A 19972-nucleotide genomic window follows, 5' to 3' on the forward strand; every position below is an offset into this window, starting at 1 on the left:
ACCAAGAACTACACTGGACACAAATGACCAAGAACTACACTGGACACAAATTTGTTAATTATTTGTTAATCTTATCGCCCCCCCCCCCAAAAAAAAATAATGGCACTTGTATTTCAACCATCACAAAGGTTTTTACATTGAGAGTGAGAGACCCAGAAACTGTATCTTCACATATCCAAATTAAGCCAACATGTATGTTTGGTGGACTCGTCCAGTTGCTATTGCACCTTTAAGGCCAAAGGTCCTTCACCTTTGAAAGCAGAGCTGTTGTGTCCTTTGCTATCAACTCATCTGAGTGATCAAGATCCTTCCCAAATCAAAACACCAAGACCGCCGCATAAACTAGACCAATGTCCGCTCATGCGCAACGGTGGGAATGGCACTCTTGTATGTTCGGAAACAAAAACATCGGACTGGGTGCACCAAGCCGCGTCGCCGGGCAGACTTGACCGGCTGGCACGCTGTTATTGACATGCTGAGTACTCCTCATTCCTGCTCCGCTTGGCCACATTTCAAGTCGTGTGTCCAGTGCAAAGGCCAGAACGCTAAAGGGTAACGACGGCCCCCGCTTATTTACCAAAGGTCTAATTATTGACCAAGCCAGACACCGATAAGGCCAGCTCAGACCGCAACGCATGACATAAGAGCACAATGACAAAAGGATGAGATTTTCAACCCCAAATAAAAAAACAGAAACTTTTGCCCTTTCACGTTGTGATATAAAACCACTCCAAAGTCAAAGGCATTCGGACTTGACGTGAATTGCACAACATTTTCGAGGTGACGTAAAACTTGACAATTGTTTCGAAAGTAACCAGTGCTCACTCGTGGGTGTGTGGCGCGTTGCGTGCTCGTATCGTCGCTGATTGGCTGAGCAGAGTGGAGCCTCCTCTCACCTGAGCCAATGTCACTCCGAGTAAAAGAGCAGATAGATGGGGATAAAAATAATAATAATCAACAACAGCAGCTAATCTGAACCAGTTCTAAGATGCTCCTGCACTGTGAGGGGGGTTTTCCGCTTTTTGAATAAACAGCTGGGAGAGAATGTGATTTGGCTGTGTTAATAAGTAGCTTTTTTTTTTTAAATGAGAAAGTCTATTCTAGAACCGATTAACTGTCTTTGTAATAGTTAACCATCCGTGTGCTGCTTTACTTGCGCACTATGGTGCAAAAAAGTTTTTTGCAATATTATTCATAACAGATCTAGAAAGTTTAGACAATTACTTTAAAGATCAATAGTATGAGATCGCATTCGGTAGCGTACATGGCATTTGCTTTGCTCTGTTTTTCTATATTTTCCTGAATGGTTGCTTTTCAAAATTCTTTTTAGATACATCAATAAGATAAGAAATGGCTTTGTGAATCTGAATGTCACCTTTTGAATTGAATTACTCAAGTCAATTATTTTATTCTAAACTGTCGAGCTGCCACTGTGCAACTTTGAGCCACTATGACACCATGTGTAGATTTGTGAGAGCTCTCTGATCAACTGTCGGAGCAAAGGAAGCTGTTTGTTTGTTTTGTCTGTTTGTTGTGTCTTTTCCTGATGATACATTGCTAAAACTGCTGATAAATAAGTTACTAGAGGCAAAGTAGGCGGTTTTTGTGTTTACCCCTTGTTTTCTATCAAATGTGCAACAACTAGGTGTCAATATTGAGCGTGCAAAAGCCTACCCACCATCCGATGACGCACGCCGCCCCGTGCCCAACAGGTCAAAGACCCGTCCACTTTCCAAAGCTGGAGTCAAAACACGCACGGGGCTTCCAACTCAGCTTCAGTCTCAGGCGTCCCAGGACACAATAGCTACGATGCAGCGGACTCTGTTCGGCCGGAGGAGTGGGTCGCTGGCCCGGCGGGCGCTCGCCACCCTTGAGGGCCCGCTCGCACAGCACCCGGAGCGGAGCCGCTGCACGTCGTCCGTCGCCATCCCCCCGCCGGCGTGCATGCTTCGGCCCCTCGAGGCACCTCTACGCTACTTGTTTGGACCGGGTCCCTCCAACGTGCCCCCGCGTGTCCTCGCTGCAGGGGCCAAGCCCATCATCGGTCACCTGCATCCAGAAATGTATCAGGTAAGGAAAACTCCAAAGTTGTCAGTGATAACTCGTGCTTTGTCGTTTGAATTTTCACTGGATCAGGATCTTTGGACTCCAATCCCTTCTGAGTGGCTCACACAGAATAGAAAATAATCTAGTGGGTTTTAGTGTTCATCAGGAACATTAACACAGAGCTTAAATAAAAGAAATAAACAAACAAACAAAAAAAAACTGACAAAGCAAATGAATGTATTGCAGATTCAATTGAAATGTATTGCACATATTACAAGACTGGTATTCAAAACAGATTTTCATTTTGAAGATGAAAGGAAATTGTACTTTACTGTGCTGTTAAGTTAAATATAACTGAGCTGTAGTTTATAAAAGTATTGCACCATAAATGTACAAAAAATCTAAATGGAAAAAAAACTATTTAAAAAAGTTTCAATTTCTTAATCTTTTGCTAATGGAACTCAGTACATAAACATTATATACATTTGTCTTAAATTTGATCCAAATTGCTTCAAAAAGTCTCAAACGTGATTTTTCTGACTGAAATCGTGAGGAAGAAAAAGAAAAATTCCTCCATGATTAAATCCTCTTGCATTGACCTTAAACGTTAAATATAAACCAAGCAGCGATTTTTTTTTTTTTTTTTTTTTGCATGCCACTAGATAGAGCAAAAAATGAAACATGCACATTTTGTTTTTGTGTTAGATCATGAATGACATCAAGAAGGGGATCCAGTACGCCTTTCAAACGGAGAACAACATGACGCTGTCCATGAGCGGCTCGGGCCACGCCGCTATGGAGTGCGCCGTCTTTAACACGGTGGAGCCCGGCGAGAGCGTCCTCGTCGCCATTAATGGGATTTGGGGCGAGCGTGTTGCGGAAATCGCGGAGAGAATGGGCACGTGTTTTTACACTCGCATTGACATGACTAACACTTTGACCTTCAGTCGCTGACCAGTGTTTTTAATTCGTAGGTGCGAATGTACATAAACTCGAGAAAACACCGGGAAATTATTTCAGCAATAAAGAGATTGAACAGGTAAGAATGAGCCAAGTTATGAAAAAATGGGTCCAGTACAGTGGTGAGTTTCATGCTTTCCCTGACCAAATTCATCATTTAAAACTATCAAATCATCATTCCTAATTGAAATGAACAGAAGAGTCATTCATGTAGAGTTTGTAAAGAATGGAATTATGAAATCAAACAGTTTTTGCCATTTTTTTAAATTGTTACACAATTTACAAAAAAAAAACATTTTAAACTCCTTTGAATTTTTTTTATGATCTGCCAAACTGCTGCTGCTTGTTACGAAGTGATTTGAATCATGTCACTCACATCTGACTTTGCAATAAACCACCAGCCGCCACATGTTTGCAGGCTATCGAGAAACACAAGCCGGTGCTGTTCTTCCTAACGCACGGAGAGTCTTCTGCCGGCCTGTGCCACCCAATCGATGGCATTGGAGACATCTGCAGAAAGTGCGCCCCCTAGTGCCTGCCCCTGCCACACTGCGCAAATGCATTTAGGGCAACTTAATTATTTCCCATGATTCGTGTTCTCTTTTTAGACACGGCTGCCTCTTCCTGGTGGACACGGTTGCATCACTCGGGGCTACGCCCATTTTTATGGATCAGCAAAGTAAGACAGCACTGGATCAACAATGGTGCAAAATCTCCAATTGCCTTTTGAAATTCTTTCTCCTTGTGATGCGGTTAGACATCGACATCCTGTACACGGGTTCTCAGAAGGCCCTGAACGCACCGCCTGGCACGGCTCCCATCTCGTTTAATGACAGAGCATGGTAAGGAAGGAATTTTCGCCGGACGCGCCCAATCGTGCTGATGGCGGGAACTCACCAGTGTCTCCGTTTTGAACCCCGCACAGCCACAAGATGTTTAACAGGAAGACGAAACCAGTCTCGTACCTCTTTGACATGACGCATTTGTCCAACTACTGGGGGTGTGATGGCAAAGAAGCCAGAATGTAAGATCACGTTTGGACCCACGAATGCAGCGCCGCTTGGATTGATCAACCGAAACAGCCATTCAAATTTACTACGTTTTAGGCTACATATGTATTTTACCGGGTTTGTGTGTGGCCTTTTTGAAGGTACCACCACACTGGCCCCGTGTCGGGTTTCTTCGCCTTGAGAGAGAGTCTGGCTATTCTGGCTGAGAAGGTAACTGCACTAAGTAGAGGTTGATGGATTGCGTGACAAATTTTGCCCAAGTAAAACAAAAAAAGTTGACATTGCTCTTGTTCGCCCTCTAGGGTTTGGAGGAGTCTTGGAGGAAACACAAGGAGGTGGCAGCCTACCTGTATAGAGGACTGGAAGACTTGGGCCTCAAACTCTTCATCCCTGACAAGGTGAGCCAGACAACAACACAAGTAAATTGAATTAGCGGAAGACGACAGAATAGGATTTTTTTTTTTTTTTTATCATTTACCACCTGTGCATGCTTCTTCGGTCTTCACCTTGAGAAATGCTCTGCAGGATTTGAGGCTTCCCTCCGTGACCACCATCGCCATCCCCGACGGCTACGACTGGAGGGAGTTGCTAATGTACATCATGAAGAATCATCAGATGGAGATGACGGGAGGCCTGGGTCCTTCCATCGGCATGGTGAGCATCTGCTGACATGAAGGAAATGAGTTGAAAGCAATGCTTGGAAAACTGACACACTTTCTTTCCATTAGGTGATGCGAATCGGACTGATGGGCTACAACTGTGAGAAGAGTAACGCCGACATGGCCTTGCACGCCTTGGCAGATGCGCTGAAAAACTGTAAAAAGAGCACAGCTTAACGAAGGAGAACATTTCCAAAGAGACCTTGGTGTCCACGAACAAAGGAAACAAAGCAAGGATTGCTGATGATAAAGTGTAATGCCGTAATTTGTTCGTTTGATTGTAAATGGGTTGCAAAAACATGAACTTTTTTTTTTTTTTTTTGAGGAGCAGTTTGGAAATCAGTGACAAATGGACACCATGTGGTCTATGCAAAAAGCACTGATAGCAGACAATAAATGTGGATTGAATTGTCAATTTGTGGCATCATCATGCAGCAAAAAAACAAGAAATTATTTAAGACACAGCAGCAACAGGTTGCTAGAGATCAAATGTTTTTTGTTTGGTTTTTTTTTTGGGGGGGGGGGCGAATCACTACCAGAAGCACTGACACACATTTCCAACCAAATATAATAATGTTTGTTCTTTTCATTTTGTAGTATTTCTCTTGGCTGCGTCCTTGCAGTACATGTTCATAAAACTTTTGAGTCGCCATGCCAACCTTTCTTTCTGAAAATATATTAACAGAGTATAAGATATTCTTTAAAATGTGCTTTATCACAACAACAACAAATCTGTCACATTGCTCAGGTGTGCACAAAAGGGGATCAATTCAAATTAAACAGATGTAATTGCTTTACAATGTAAACTACATTTCCCAGAATGCCCTCGCATACCAGAGGCGGATAAGGGCAACAGCACCGTCGTTAAAATTGTTTTCGGTCTCTGGCTTTATTTCATTCTCTACTGAGTTAAATATATTCACATAATGGCTTGTCCTGTACATCAGGCAGGTAGGACGTTTAAGTCTTTGTACAAATGTAATTAATACAATAATATTAAGCAAAAACGTAGGTGATAAAGCGCGATATGACCGTGGCGTGATTTATGACGTAATTGTATGTGCCTAAAATTGATCAAATCGGAGTAATGTGGCTTTAATTTAATTTTACAGTCGATAAATCCAAACCTGTGTTGAGGCTGTAGACAAAACTAGCTAGCTACTTAAAAAAATCCTGTATTTCAATTAGCGTTCCCCTTGACGCAAATTTAAGTGTGTCCCACATGCTTGAGCTATTTGAGATTTATTTTAAGAGAGTTCGTTGTCATTCGGCTTCAACTTTAAGAATGAAAATTGTGACTTGGATGGTTTAAAAAAAAGCTTCACCTCGTCTATCAGGTCATTGCAAGCTGCCCAGAGTTCTTCTTTGCTCGGACGGAATTGTCATGATTGGGACAATGCTGCCCTCTGCTGGAAATTAAAAGCACTTCATTAAATCACCCAGTGCCTCATACAAAAACTCCCTTTCCATCATCACCCAGGCAAAAACAACCAAAAAGCACTGAGAGTACTTTTTTTTCTTGATTTTGTAAGCATTATATTCTGTATTTTTCCCCCTTTTTTATGCTCTATGTTCTTTGTTTTTTAATCCTTCATATCTAAAGCACATTGAGTTGCCTTGTGTGTGACATGCGCTATATAAATAAATCTGCCTTGCCTTGCCTTGCCTTGCCTAGCGTAGGTCAATAGCTAAATCATTTTTGTTCAATACTTCTGTAAGAAAAATAAAACAACAGTCATGATAATAATAATAAAACAGCTTCCGAATTTCAAATCTTTGATGCCTCTCACGGATTTGAAACTTATTCCTTATTTGATGACAGAAAACTACAATCAAACATTTCTTGCAAGGCAGTACAGTATGCGACCCATGTGACAATTGATTTCCTTTTCCCCTAACCTGTTTTGTCATATATAGCGGAGATGAATCCCGCCATCCTGCCTCTGGACTGGCTTCTGGGTACCTGGCAGTCTGACGAACCAGGGGAGGGCTGCTTTCCCACCATCAAACCTTTCCGCTACTTGGAGACGCTTCAGTTCAGCCACGTTGGGCAGCCTGTCGTCAACTTCTCGTCGGTTTTCACTTCCGGAGTTCTGAGGTTGAGCCACTCGGCGATGACTTATTTCTCCTCTTTTGTCGGTTTAAAGGTTCAATGCCTTCCACGCCGACTCCAAGAAGCCACTGCACCGAGAGTGCGGCTTCATCCGGATGCAGCCAGGAACCAACAAAGTGGCTTTTATCGTGGCGCAGAACTCGGGTACACTGTTTTTGAATTTGTGTGACCAGATTGTGCTCCTTGGCCACTAGGGAGGAGTGCAAATGTCAAAATGTTTGTGTTCCCGAGCAGGTCTGGTGGAGATTGAGGAGGGCGAGCTTATTGGCCAGCAGCTGAACCTGCACAGCCACGCCATCGCCAGAATCTCCTTTGCCAGGGAGCCTCACGTCAACGAGGTACAAAATCCAGACGGTGCAGTCTCATAGGTTCCGCTTTTGTATTGTTGACAGTTATCCACATCTTGATCTCAAACAGATTTCACGAGTGTTTCAGCTTCGCGCGGACGGGAAACTGGAGCAGAGGGTTTCAATGGCAATTGACACCCAACCACTCACGGAGCACTTGCGCATCACTTACGTCCGATCGTCTTGAAGCAAAGAAAGGTCACCATTATGCAAAATTATTATGCTGGAATGAATGGTGAAGGACATGTCAAAAATGTTGTCACTTTTGTTTTTGTTGTTTTGGTGTCAATCTTGTGCTAGTTTTCCTTGCTTTTTGGTCAGAAACCGGTTCTACTGCTGCTAATAATAAATGGACAAAACCAGAAACAAACTTTTCTGATGAAAGAAGACTCTACAGTCTTGTCGTGTAACAAAATAAGGACGAGCACTTTGAGGAAATTGATACACGGCCAAAAAAGAATAAGTCCGAAAAAAATATATAATATTTGCAAGATTTTGTCATTTATTGCTGAAAAACAAACATGTTCTCGCACATAAATTAACATCTTCAAAGAACACCCCCCCACCCTAAAAAAACCCCGCAATAATTCCAAAAAGATTCTCTTGCGCACGTTTTTCCTTTATACTGCAATGGCTTTTAACTGTTTCAAAAATAAAATCATAAATAATCTATGTACACGTTTAAAGGTTGCTGTGAATAAGTGCGTCTGTGTCAAGTCCTTGTTGGTCCTAAAACAAGCAAGACAGCTAAAAAAATAAAAAACGGATTCAAAATGTTTGCATTGAAGCAACTGGACAAAGCGGGGAGTCATAATACTGTAGTTGCTCCCCCCCCCCCCTACCTCACCTGCAGCGTCTTGCCACTAGATTCTGGATGAAGCCCAATCCCATGTGACAAAAGAGAAAAACGCTGAGCAAGCATTGGTCCATGGCTGCCGGCAGTGGTCCGATGGAGGAAAAAGCGCGCCAGTGTCCTTTGAGCGTGCTGCGGCGGTCACGCTTCCTTCATGATATAAACGTACATGGAAGTGAGGAAGTATCGCAGGGAATCCAGGGCGGACGAGAGCCAGCGGTGTTTGGGGAAGAGCTCCCTCTTCACCACGCACTTGTTCAGTTCCAGCTGGAAGGGAGAAGGAAGCAGAGAAACCTTGAGCCACAAAGTTCACCTCGCTACAGCTGTTCAGGCTGCGACTGACCCATCCTCCGCGTCTTTTCAGCCACTGAACCAGGTACTTGCGGACGAACTGGCCCAGACTGTCCACAATGATGGGAACCGTGCCGGCGTGTCCTTGCTTCACGCAGTCTACAGCCAGGGCGCCGGCCACGGCGTACATGGACACCACCTTGCCCCACGTGATGCCTGCGGCGCCAAAAACACATGGTACTGACTGTTCCGTCTCAAAGCAAAACATCTTCTGTGTTTAGCACTCAAACTGCAATGACATCGCGGCCTAAAATCGAAGGAATTCAAAATGTTTTGATTAAATGGCGCGTGTGCAGGCTTTCGCCACATGAGGGCAGTAGAATACAGACAAGCGGCTACGCAAGCGGACGAGCTTCAGCAATATTGGCCTTTCTTCGCAGAGGATCAAGACTCTCTGACTGATGTATTGTTATATTAATTGTTTGAATGTGTTACGCCAATATTTAAGAGCAAATGTGCGTTGCTTTGAGGATTTTTAGAATTTAGTTTGTGATTTCATCCACCATACAGCACATGTGGACGCACTAACACATGGAAGACTTAGTCACCACATATACTCGATTTATTTTCATAGATGGCTATCTTGGTCACCGAGCAGTTAAATCCATGCGTGTTTGTTTTATGCTTAATAAAACACCGGCCTACGTCGGACTTTGTTCTGGTAATTAAACTGTACAATGTGGCCACGCATTGGCGCTGATAAGAAATTGCTGTTCAACTGACATGGCAGGAAAACTGGCTGCATTCCACGAAGCCAGTCGTGTTGAAAATAATTTGCTGATACGCTCGGCCGCTTATTGGTAGCAGCCACAGAGACGACAGCACTTAATGACATTAACCTGCTTGGTCAAAGTGCGCTTGCATAATCATCTCCCCGACGCTGACCCACAACGGCGGCCTGAACCCGAGGCCGGGCGAGCTTAAACGAGATAAGCGTCCGTGAAAAGTGTCAGAGCTCACAGAAGCTGGCCGAGAATAGAGAGAAGATTGTCGGGGATAAAGACAGCCCAACCCGGCGGAAAAAAGATAGCCACGGGCAGGAAACACTCGAAGTGTCCCCGAATACTTTGCATTTGTTTTACTCTAAAATTAGTCACTGGCAGTGGATGGATTCATTCTCATCGCTTTCTCACTCAGCATTTGTTTGTTGTTTTATTATTTCAGCTATTTGTTTTTTCCAAAAATATCTTAACAGTATTTATGCAAACAATTTGTTGATTTATTCTCAATAATAAATAATCAGTCAAATGAACAATCCCACACGCCGCTAACATTTGTATTCAAACAAATAATGAGCTGAAAAATGACTGAATTTAATGACTCCAAGCTAAGATTAGCAAGCGATGATCTGAATGCATTTAATATTTGTTTGAATACGTTGAGTACTTGCGCACAAAACTCCACCACTATTATTTTACAACTGGTTATTTTTTTCATTCACCCTTTCATTCTTTAATGATTTCTTGCTAATGAGAATACTAGTGCAGCTTTTTTATTTTCATTCCGAACGCATTTTCACGGAATCATTTTTTGACTTGACCTCTAACCGTACCCTTGGTGTTCCCCGTGACGGGAGCAGCCTCTAGCTACACTTGCAGTGAGTGAAACGAATCAATGTACTTTGAAGAACACTCTCATCCCTCAGTGGAGCTCAAACTCGTGACGAGCGAGACAAAACGTACCCAGAACAAATCAAGCATAAGGGTTCGCCCCCCCCCCCCCCTAGTCTATTTTTGTCTATGTCTCAAAGGCTCCCAGAAGTTGACCAAGTTTGCTGTTGGAATGCCCTCCCCTTTCAAAATGTGCACTGCCCTGCTCTCACCTCCCAAAAAGGCAAAAGAAGCGCAGATGAATTTCAAAAGGTTCCTGGCAAGCCCGCAAGGTCAACACACCGGGAGCCGGGATGGATAAAAATCATGCGACCTTTTGAAAGTTGGACTTTTATGGTTAGATGGGACAGAAATCGAGCGCTGCCATCAAGAACAAAACGGCGTGATGATGACAAGTACGAAAAGGGAACAAGGCCTGCAAGCGCGGATTGAAGTCATACCAATGACAATAACATCACATAAGCGTAGCGCCGCCGTTTGCTTTGCTATGTGTTTAAGTCCAACACGTTGACGTGGATTTGGCGAGCAGGATTGCACTTGAACGGGTGCGGCCTTCTCAAAAGGTGCAACATAGGAAGGCATTCAAGGTGTCACACGCGAGTGGGGCTCAACACGTTAAGACAAGACGACGTGCGCTCACTCGCTCGCCAAACACACAAACCTTTCTTTAAAAAAATGTTTAGGATGTAACAATACGGTAAATTTTGATTACATTGCTTTTTATTTGATCAAGGCCACAAATCACACACATCACACGAGACTAAGATTCAGATTAATGTCAGAGAATTTGAGTTTTTTTTTTTTTTTTTTTAAACAATTTGTTTGAGGTCATTGTTTTTTTCCCGCTGAATGTTGTTGAGAGTAAAGTTGTAATATTATGAAAATAATCTGGATATCCGAAAAGGCATGTGTTTTCAAGATTAAAGTCAGACAAATATGAGAATAAAGTCAGATATTTCAGACCCCAAAAAGATTTTAGAATTTACATTGTAGTATTCTGAGGCTAAAGATAGATGTATTTTATTTATAATGTATTTATCATATCTAGTTTCAACATTAGTCAGAATACAACAAGAATTTAAAAAATAATTATATATTTTCAAGAGAAAATTGGTATTTTTAAGATTAAAGACATAATGTTAGAATCAAGTTGTTTTTTTTTCTAAATTTATATTTTCAAGACAACATCCTAATACTATCACAAGAACAAAAGTTGTCCAGCTGTTGACTGGCGTACCTGTCGAAAAGATCTCGGTGGCGACACCGATGAAGGCGTCGGAAACCATGGTCTCCATGGCGACAGAAATATTGAGCTGGCGGGCCACATTTCTGTACAGGCTGGGAAGGATGCGCTCCAGCTCATCACCTAGGTAACGTGCACAAAATACATCACATCGCTGGAAAAAATCTTCATTGGCCTCGCAAGTTGGACAAATATTCAGCAGATTAAAAATGTCTCGTACTTTCAAGTTGGAAATATGATGTAAAGAAAGTTATGAAGTGATCCCGGAACTCACAATCTTTCGATTAGGGATAAGCCCTCGAATGCGTCACATTTTGCAAAATTTGCTGGCGAGAGCGTACCCAGGCAGACGAGCACAAAGGAGACCTCGGCCAGGGCAGCGTGGCAGGGGGACAGGTTGAGCTCGCTCTTGGACCACGTCAGCCCGTTCTGGTTGAGTCTGGACAGGATGAAGTCCCGGCACAAGGCTTTGGCCTGCAGCACCAGCTGCTTATCGCTCAGGGATCGGTCAAACACCTCCATGACCTCGGCGGCGAACGCCGACGACTTGCGAAGAACCTCCATCACCTCCTTTGGGCGACTCGTTCAGGAACCGAGCTCAAAGGAGCTGTAGCAAGAAGAAGATGGAAAACTGGATCAGTTGAGAGGCAGTGGTGTCGGAAACTTACTCAGTAAAGGTTACTTTTTGAAGCACGTAATCAATAAAATAACGCTAACTATGATGACACTTCGTTTTGAATCACGAAGGACAACCTCCGCTAGCCCTTCATTTTCCGTGGAAGCAATTTTCCGTGGAAGCAAATTACATAAGAATAGGCTGGAGGCGCTTTTGTTGTGCGGGCATGACAAAATCACGCTGCTGCGGCTGCTTGTCTCGCATTATGCAACTACGTGCAAACAACAATAAATAGCCGGGTGGGTTTGTTGGAAATCAACATAAAATATTACTTTTGAAAATTATACAAAAGACAAATGTATGAAAACAGAGTTGAAAAAAAATATGTCGAAATATAGCAAATGTTAAAATGATTTAAAAAAAAAACTTATTTCTAAAAATAATTTGATGGTAAAAAAGGAACGAAATATATTTATCAATAAATTCATTGGTAAACAATATGAAACAATTAAAAGAAGACACATTCAAAATCATTGCACACAAAATACATAAAAATAAACAACAAGATATATTAGCAATAAAAAAATAACAGACATTTTAAAAGATCTTCTGTGTATAAATTTGTACCACTGAAAATGTAAATAATGAAAATTAATACGTTAAAATTTTAGGGAAACGCCATAATAGAAATATGATTAAATGACAAATATATTAAATTAAATGACGTACCTGTACAAACGTGGACCCATGCAGACAAAAACACACAAGTGACATTCGCTAGAGTTTGCATTTAAGCTTGTTGCATGTGAAGAAAGCCAAGCGAGAAGCACGCTTTGAATTTTTCACCAAGTCTTACCTTGCACATAACTTGTCCTCGTCCACGTCCACTCTCACCGGACTTTGGCCCTAAATAGTCCGAAAGTGGGAAAATCCCGTCACAAGCAATCACCAAACCACAACACGGGTTGTGTTGCTGCCGCTGCTGCTGCTGCTGCTGCTGCTGCCTGGCTTGCCCATTGCTGCACGTTCCTTTCGCGAGTCAATGCGCTTCCGCTTCGAAACCAAAAAAAAAGAAAAAAAAAAGAAGACGCCTCAAGATGCTTTAGCTGTCTACCTGTTGTTCCACCTGGGTGCGCTCAATTCACCGACTGGAAACGGCCGGCGGACCGGTCGGGCGGCCCACAAACGAACACACGCTCTTCCCACGCACTGTGACGCACAAGGGCCGCTTTTGGAGAATTTGATTGGATTTTTCCACGATTCTAATAAAATACAAAAAAAAATGCCAGTCTTGGTCCTCGGATGGAATCCACGTTTGCTTTATTTTTATGATGTTATTGTGTAATTTTGGATTTTGGTTTATGTAACCACTCGCTGCCGGCGGATATTCCAAATAAGGTGCGAACGACGTTTTAATCCGTCTCGGTCAAGTGTCTAAATTTAGCTGTGCGGGACTGAATCTGTACGTAAATAGCTTCACTTAAACGGTTGTTAATGCTGACAGTCGATATTTGTAGGGGAAACACGACATGAATACGAAAACAAATATTAAATATTCAAAAGTGGAAGTTGTTATGACGTTCTGTTCGTAATCTTGAAACGTCGTATGACGGGTGAGTCGTCGTAAACCCAGGACTTCGTGTCCTCAAGCCCAAATTAGGTTTTTAAACTCAGTGGTGAGGTATTTAAAACGGGGTGAGAATTAAAGACTCGGATCAGGTTTCAAACCGGAGTTATTAAAACAGCATTAGCATTTCAAACTAGAGTTAGGAATATAATTAGAGTGTTAAAACCAATTTTAGGGTTTCAATTGTTGGGTTGTGTTTAAGTTTGTCCGCTTGGTGTCAGTGTTTCTCACTAGTTTTCGTCAACAATACATCAGCGCTGTGCTGAGCCCGCTACAGAAGTTGCTGGTTGATGCAAACAAGATAAACACCTTTCTAATCATTCATTTGTATTCTATTGTGGTCATTTCAATTCAATCAATTGAAAGACCTATGTTGATTCCTTTTATAGTTAAAATCCAGACAGTTCATTTGAAAAGTCATTCGTCTGAGTATGATCAGAGAGCAATTATCCTGAGGGATTATCCTGTGATTTAGAAAAGGCCGACAATCATAAGTGTTAAACCTGTTCAACACGTACGATCAAATTTAGGTGAAAAAAATCTCTCTCTCGAGATACGTAACACCACATGACAACAAGATAATCTTTTAGAGACATCGAATCGGGCCCTTGCACATTGTTGTCATTTTTGGTATGTGGCTGTAGCCCGCTTTGCAGTAACACTCAAACTCACTTCCAAGCCAAACATTCATCTTGTTTTCGGTCGACCCACACAAGGAATGTCTGTGTCACACTGATGGCATTTATAAACTCAATGTGACACGTTAGACAATTCTGCAAGCTGTAAATTCACGCGTGTTTTTGGCGGGATCCATTCATGAATTTTTGCGACTTAAGCAATCAGAATAACGCCATGATTGATTAATTGAGGAAGAGTGGGAAGGCTTGTGGAGCTCGAGAATTCTTTGCTGATTCTGTTAAGTGGAAAACTATGGCTGATGAGCAAATTTGCTGTGCTGTTTTGTGGTATTGTGCTTTCTCGATTTGTGTCACAGGACCAGGAGAAGCAAAAACTGTTGACTACGCTTTGCCCAAGTACTCATTAAATTGGTGGTCACCTAGAGGGTTGGGGAAAAAGTTCCGGTGTGTTCTACCAACATTGAAACTGGACTCATTAACATTCGCAGCAATCGAGTTTCACGGAATGCCCCAAAAACGTGCAACATAGCCGAGAAAAATTAAAAACAAAATTCTACTCTCCCACTCAACTGGAGTCTGGAATGAATGAAATGGCAATTAAATCATTACGTCTGAATGAATATAAACTCAACACAGAACAATCACAGCTTGATAATTACTATAATTCCATTCCGATAGAGTGACATAATCTAATGCTGTGCACAGAAAATTAAATTGATCAACCAGCAATTTTAATGATGCTGCGGGTCAATGTGACCCATTCAATAAATGATTAAAAACACATGTCTGACAATCAACATGTAGGCCTATACTGAAAGTAGTCCATTTTGCTGATTTGTACAGGCCGATTTTGGCAAATGGCCGCCATGTGTCAAAAAATATAAACAGTGACGCCTCCCACTCTGGCACTCGTGTGCTCAGATTCCATTCGTGCCTGCTGTCTTTTTGTGTTTGGGGGAGGCCACAGCTTGTAATGTACAGGGCGGGCGGGTAAAGGTGGGGCGGGGTGGGGGAGATCTTGGGGAACTGGTTGGACCAGAGAAGCGGTGGTGGGGGGGGGGGGAACTCCTCACCGGGCTGGACGACAACGACCTCCTGTGCACTTGCATCACTGCTGACATCATCAATACCAGTAGGTGTGTCTTTACTGTGCCTATGTGTGTGTGTGTCCATGACTCAGGCTTGTGAGCATCACCTATACTCCACAATTGATTGGAGAAGAAAGTGGAAAAATTTTGACCTAAAACATCACCTGAGATGTGCTCAAATTAAACCCCCCAAAAATGGCTTGAAATGCTAAACCTGGCTTGAATACCTGAAAACCCAGAATTAGAACCCTTAGCCCTTCTTTGAACCCCATTTCTTGAAACCCAATTTTGAAGCTTTTAAAATCCTCATTTGAAACTCTAAAACCGTCTTAAAACCCTGAATGGAAAACCTAAGCCTTGTTTGAAAACCCATACCTGCCCCAGAACCCAAATTTTGACTCTCCAACCGGCATTTGAAGCCTACATTTAGGGGGGAAATGAGCATTCTTGTATTAAGTGTGGCTTTATCGAACAATGGGAGAGCCCTTCCCACGAGCCCATTGAAGAGGCTGGCCAATCACTAGCAGGCAGAGTGAGGACAGGTAGGCGGAGCTTCCCATTGAAACAGGGTGTGGTTCTGAAACTTGCCTGCACTCTACTACTTCCAGCAGGGCTTTAAATGGAGCGGGGTGCCTGGCCTGCCGCGCTAATCATCTCAGGCTGACACTCCCTACCTCGCATCTGGAGTACCCCCCAGCTCAACCCCAAGCCCACTTCATCTGTCTCTTTGGAATATTTGCGGAGCTGGAGCCGGGAAAGCGGCGCTGTGGTTTGGCCGCCTTCCACCTGTTGCTCCTCACTGACTGGTTTTTTAGTGTTTGATTGCCTGAGCGTGCGCCCTGGCTGTTACGGGAGCGAGAGCTGAGGACTCAGCAGGTGAGTCACAACCGGATGGGATGCACTTTTCAACACCTTTGCTCACACTTCTTCACCCCGATGCTTTTACAACTTGTACTTAACTGAACCGGCGAAGATGTTTTGGTCAGCAAAAATGTTCAACATTTTCACTAAACAATCTTTTTTAATTTGAAGGAATAAAATGTGAACACATGGGGAAAAGATTGTGCTGATGCAAAGTTTGTAAGCAGTTTGAATCAGTAGATGAATACTTACATTTTTAAAAAAAGGCAATTCATTGTGAAAAAGATCACATTTAATGCACTTGAATGCTTTTAATGGTTTAGCATTTGTTGATCCTGAATCTGTTGAAGTTCTTTGAGCAAATGGTGATCCAACCCCTGCCCTCCTTCCATTTTGCTGTCGGCATGCCTGATTGATGTTCTGGCAAGTCGTAGGTTTTGGCTTGCGTTCATAACTGGGGGTGGGAGGGCCTGGCCTTCAAAGTAGCCTCCGCAGTTGTGGTTCTTTTCCAAAGCGTGTGTCACGTACAAGTTGGTATTCGCCCGTTTCCAAACATGCCCCCGGTGTTTATTTGGCAATCGCACGCCCTGAAAAAAACCACCGTCACTCGCCTCCGTGCTTCACCCGTCTGACTTGCTCTGTTAGTCAGCCGGGGAGAATTTCATTGTTCTCCCCTGACGACATAAATGAATAGCATGCTTCAAATACAGCTTTTGTGATTTCATCCGGGCTTCCCGTGTTGGTAAATCAGGGATCATCCCATTTCACTTAATCGGCCCGCCTGCGAATAATGTACCGTATTTTTCTTGAGCTATGCCAGCATTGAATAGAGACGGGCAGGGAAATAAATACGAGGCTTGAGATGGCAGAAGGTGCAATGAACACCATATCAACTTTTAGGTTCAATTCAACAGGCCCCCGATTTCACACTGAGTCAATTTATGATTTTATGAGTGGTGTAGGCGGAGCTAAATCGTGTGATTTCCGTCAATATTAGTGTCATACATTCAGTCTTTCTAATGTAAAAGATGTGCCTTGGGGCACCAAAGGTTGGACAAGGTGAGATGAGCATGATGTGTGAGGCTTTATCAGCATTGTGGCCGTGCAGCAGCTGCCCACTGTTTGTTTAGGTGAACGGCGAAACACACAGCGGCTTTGACTATGGCGTCTTCTTTCAGGAAAAGAGGAGAGCAGTCACCATGCTGCGAGACGTCGGATCCAATGTTTTGGAATTCTACAACGACCTGCTGTCCAAATGCGGTGAGTTGCGTGATCTCAAATTGCTTGCCAACCAAATCAAACAAGCGCGACGACGTCAACATGGCCTTGTTCTTTCCAGACCCCCGGGTCAAAGACTACCCGTTGGTGCATTGTCCCCTGAAAATGACCAGCCTCTTGGTGGGCTACGTCATCTTCGCCGTCTACTTGGGGCCTCGCCTAATGGCCAACCGCAATCCCTTCCACCTCAACACGGCCATGGTGGTCTACAACTTTGGCATGGTCGCCCTCAATGCTTTCATCGTGTACGAGGTATGAGAGACCCGCTTCAAAAGGCCAATTGGTTCCATTTGATGTGAACTCACTGCGGATGTGTCTCGGCCTCCAGTTCCTGATGTCCGGATGGGGCACCACCTTCACGTGGAAATGTGATCTCATCGATCCCTCCAGGAGCGCGCAGGCGCTTCGGGTAAGTCGGCAAATCTTGAGCTTAAACAAAAAGCAAATAAATAAGTCTTTTTATATACACATCAACTCAAGAATGCTTCCCTTTCTTTCCCTCAGATGGTGCGAGTGGGTTGGTTGTTTTTCTTTTCCAAGTTCATCGAACTTCTCGACACGGTGCGCATGAGTGGGATTACTAGTTTTTTTATTCTGACATAACTGATTCTCAGTCGACGTCATTTCAGGTATTCTTTGTGTTGAGGAAGAAACAAAATCAAATCACTTTTCTCCACGTGTTCCATCACTCTGTCATGCCCTGGTCGTGGTGGTGGGGCGTCATGCTGACTCCTGGTGAGGACCGGTTCGCGCTCGCATACTCGCTGGCTGACGGCAACTTGTCACCAGCTGACCCAGATTTTTCCCATCGCAGCCGGCGGGATGGGCTCCTTCCACGCCATGGTGAACGCCACCGTCCACGTCATCATGTACACGTACTACGGGCTGGCGGCGGCCGGGCCGCGCTTCCAAAAGTTCCTGTGGTGGAAGAAGTACATGACCGCCATCCAGCTGGTAGGTTGTGCAGGAATCAAATTCAAATCATAAAGACAATCAAATCCATTTTCTGAAAACGGACTATGAATTTAGATTCAAGTTAGCATAGCAACATTTATGGTATCGGCAGAATCCAATTCAAGTCATCCCCATTTTTCGCATATGAATTTGGTGAAATGAAACAAACCAGTTGTGCGAACACATGTTGCGTTGTTTCCGTCAGACGCAGTTCATCGTCGTGTCGGTGCACATCAGCCAGTACTACTTCATGGAGAAATGCGACTACCAGATGCCCCTGTGGATCCACATGATCTGGATGTACGGCGTACTCTTCTTCATGCTCTTCTCCAACTTCTGGCTGCAGGCCTACATCCGGGGCAAACGGCTGCCCGTCACCCAACTCAAGGGCGGGCGTGACCGGGCCCCACCCAGCCCTCCGCTGGCTAACGGCACCCACCAACACAACGGCAATGCCAACGGCGACCACAACAACCGCCACCAGCACAACCACACCAATGGCAATGTGCAATTGAGCAAAGTAAAGGAGATCTAACTTTTTTTGGGGGGGAACCTGATCATGTCTCAGCGACTCTACCGTACTACTACAGCTATAGAATAACCAATTCCTTTCATATCCGTTTTCCGTTCCGTGTACTAGGAAGTCCTCCTCGTACGACATTTCAGCACACTAGTAGAATGACCAGTAAAACAAAATTCTGCTACTAATCCCACAATTAGTAAAGCTTCCCGAGTAAACTATTTGGCCCTACTAGTTATGATGTCATGCACTAGAAGCCTCTTGGACCATACGACCCACCGGCACCAAAATGGCCCCTCGTAGTTTGCATCACGTTATCAGCCTTCTCAAGTGCACAACTTGAAGTTGTCCAACTGGTGTGCTGAAATTTCCTTATTATTTGATAGGAGTGTACTCCTGTGTTGCACTAGTAACACTACTCAAACTTTTTTTGAAGCCTGAAGGCTTCTATGGAAAGCCAATTGAGCAGCCTTGATATCCAGCTGTACTCGTACTTTCCTGTCCACATTCGCAAGACATTGGCACTAGCACCAAAGTGTCTTCGTCTGAGGACAAAGAGCGTACTTGTACACGAAGGAATAAAGACTCAAAATGTCTAGTCTGTTTTGATTCACATTGTTGGGACATGTTCATATGAATGGCTTGTTTTGATTTTGTCAGTGATCTTGTGTGTTTTTGTGGCCTCACTGTGAAGTTTGGTGCTCCATTTTCTCACGGATTGTGTTCCTTCATTGCGGATTTGCGCTCCGCTAGTACCACGTTAGGCTGACACCAACCTCGTATCATGCCCTTTTCACTCAAGACTAGCACGTGTAAATAACCTCCTGAAAAATGCTTCTCATTTGTACATGTTGAATTTATCGATTTTTGTTGTTTGATTATTTATCTTTTTGAAATAAACGCATTTTAGATATCAAGGTCGGTGTCATTTGGCAAGCAGTTGGTGGTTTGCACTTGGTATGGAGGAATAGGTCACATAATTTTTTTTTTTTTTTATTATTCTGCACTAATATTGATGAATTTAGCATATATGTGCATAACTCACTGAAAGCCAGAACACAAAAATGCTTAATACTTGACATTTGATTCTAGGCAACTTGTGACCGACTGTGAAGTAATTTTATCTCCCCTCACCTACAGAAAGTAAACTGCTATTAAATCTGTATTTGATATGAAAAGAAATGCCTTACCTGAGTGT

At 43.4% G+C, this 19972-nt stretch overlaps 4 protein-coding genes across 5 annotated transcripts; 3 read left to right on the forward strand and 1 right to left on the reverse strand.

The window, feature by feature from the left end:
• Positions 1-1696: 1696 nt before the first annotated feature.
• agxtb (alanine--glyoxylate aminotransferase b) lies at positions 1697-5090 on the forward strand. Its single transcript, XM_088396383.1, has 11 exons — positions 1697-2070; positions 2752-2944; positions 3021-3085; positions 3425-3525; positions 3615-3685; positions 3764-3848; positions 3932-4030; positions 4157-4226; positions 4319-4414; positions 4542-4670; positions 4745-5090. Exons 1-11 carry the CDS (start codon positions 1810-1812, stop codon positions 4850-4852), a joined length of 1278 nt encoding a protein of 425 aa, XP_088252509.1. The 5' UTR covers positions 1697-1809; the 3' UTR covers positions 4853-5090.
• Positions 5091-5237: 147 nt separating this feature from the next.
• On the forward strand, positions 5238-7807 carry thap4 (THAP domain containing 4). Its single transcript, XM_088396389.1, has 5 exons — positions 5238-5626; positions 6593-6746; positions 6823-6932; positions 7023-7126; positions 7206-7807. The coding sequence occupies exons 1-5, from the start codon at positions 5602-5604 to the stop codon at positions 7320-7322; spliced, it is 510 nt and encodes a 169-aa protein (XP_088252515.1). The 5' UTR covers positions 5238-5601; the 3' UTR covers positions 7323-7807.
• Positions 7615-12973, reverse strand: LOC148387853 (bcl-2-related ovarian killer protein-like). Of its 2 annotated transcripts, none has more exons than XM_088396385.1 (5): positions 12665-12973; positions 11534-11799; positions 11187-11315; positions 8332-8495; positions 7615-8255 (listed from the first exon to the last, which is right to left on the reverse strand). In XM_088396385.1, the coding sequence occupies exons 2-5, from the start codon at positions 11754-11756 to the stop codon at positions 8130-8132; spliced, it is 642 nt and encodes a 213-aa protein (XP_088252511.1). In that variant the 5' UTR covers positions 11757-11799; positions 12665-12973; the 3' UTR covers positions 7615-8129. The 2 variants fall into 2 exon arrangements, with proteins under 2 accessions (XP_088252511.1, XP_088252512.1); XM_088396386.1 differs by having other exon boundaries at positions 12538-12671.
• Positions 12974-15745: 2772 nt separating this feature from the next.
• Positions 15746-19691, forward strand: elovl1a (ELOVL fatty acid elongase 1a). Its single transcript, XM_088395990.1, has 8 exons — positions 15746-16037; positions 17201-17282; positions 17362-17552; positions 17629-17709; positions 17805-17861; positions 17930-18035; positions 18115-18254; positions 18460-19691. The coding sequence occupies exons 2-8, from the start codon at positions 17222-17224 to the stop codon at positions 18787-18789; spliced, it is 966 nt and encodes a 321-aa protein (XP_088252116.1). The 5' UTR covers positions 15746-16037; positions 17201-17221; the 3' UTR covers positions 18790-19691.
• Positions 19692-19972: the final 281 nt, after the last annotated feature.

The sequence above is a fragment of the Syngnathus floridae genome, chromosome 14 (assembly GCF_059516105.1).
Source record: "Syngnathus floridae isolate MCC-2025c chromosome 14, RoL_Sflo_1.0, whole genome shotgun sequence".
Taxonomy (NCBI): domain Eukaryota; kingdom Metazoa; phylum Chordata; class Actinopteri; order Syngnathiformes; family Syngnathidae; genus Syngnathus; species Syngnathus floridae.

What these genes read in the sequence shown, in the direction of transcription:
- agxtb (XM_088396383.1), top strand. Translation starts at nt 1,810, where the DNA reads ATGCAGCGGACTCTGTTCGGCCGGAGGAGTGGGTCGCTGGCCCGGCGG. An exon ending in ATTGGAGACATCTGCAGAAA is followed by an intron (nt 3,526 to 3,614) that starts GTGCGCCCCCTA and finishes TTCTCTTTTTAG; the next exon opens with ACACGGCTGCCTCTTCCTGG. An exon ending in AACTCTTCATCCCTGACAAG is followed by an intron (nt 4,415 to 4,541) that starts GTGAGCCAGACA and finishes AATGCTCTGCAG; the next exon opens with GATTTGAGGCTTCCCTCCGT.
- thap4 (XM_088396389.1), top strand. Translation starts at nt 5,602, where the DNA reads ATGGCTTGTCCTGTACATCAGGCAG. An exon ending in CAGCCTGTCGTCAACTTCTC is followed by an intron (nt 6,747 to 6,822) that starts GTCGGTTTTCAC and finishes GTCGGTTTAAAG; the next exon opens with GTTCAATGCCTTCCACGCCG. An exon ending in TATCGTGGCGCAGAACTCGG is followed by an intron (nt 6,933 to 7,022) that starts GTACACTGTTTT and finishes GTTCCCGAGCAG; the next exon opens with GTCTGGTGGAGATTGAGGAG.
- LOC148387853 (XM_088396385.1), bottom strand. Translation starts at nt 11,756, where the DNA reads ATGGAGGTTCTTCGCAAGTCGTCGGCGTTCGCCGCCGAGGTCATGGAG. An exon ending in CACCGAGATCTTTTCGACAG is followed by an intron (nt 8,496 to 11,186) that starts GTACGCCAGTCA and finishes TTGGCGCCGCAG; the next exon opens with GCATCACGTGGGGCAAGGTG. An exon ending in TGAAAAGACGCGGAGGATGG is followed by an intron (nt 8,256 to 8,331) that starts GTCAGTCGCAGC and finishes TCTCCCTTCCAG; the next exon opens with CTGGAACTGAACAAGTGCGT.
- elovl1a (XM_088395990.1), top strand. Translation starts at nt 17,222, where the DNA reads ATGCTGCGAGACGTCGGATCCAATGTTTTGGAATTCTACAACGACCTG. An exon ending in TCATCGAACTTCTCGACACG is followed by an intron (nt 17,862 to 17,929) that starts GTGCGCATGAGT and finishes ACGTCATTTCAG; the next exon opens with GTATTCTTTGTGTTGAGGAA. An exon ending in ACATGACCGCCATCCAGCTG is followed by an intron (nt 18,255 to 18,459) that starts GTAGGTTGTGCA and finishes TGTTTCCGTCAG; the next exon opens with ACGCAGTTCATCGTCGTGTC.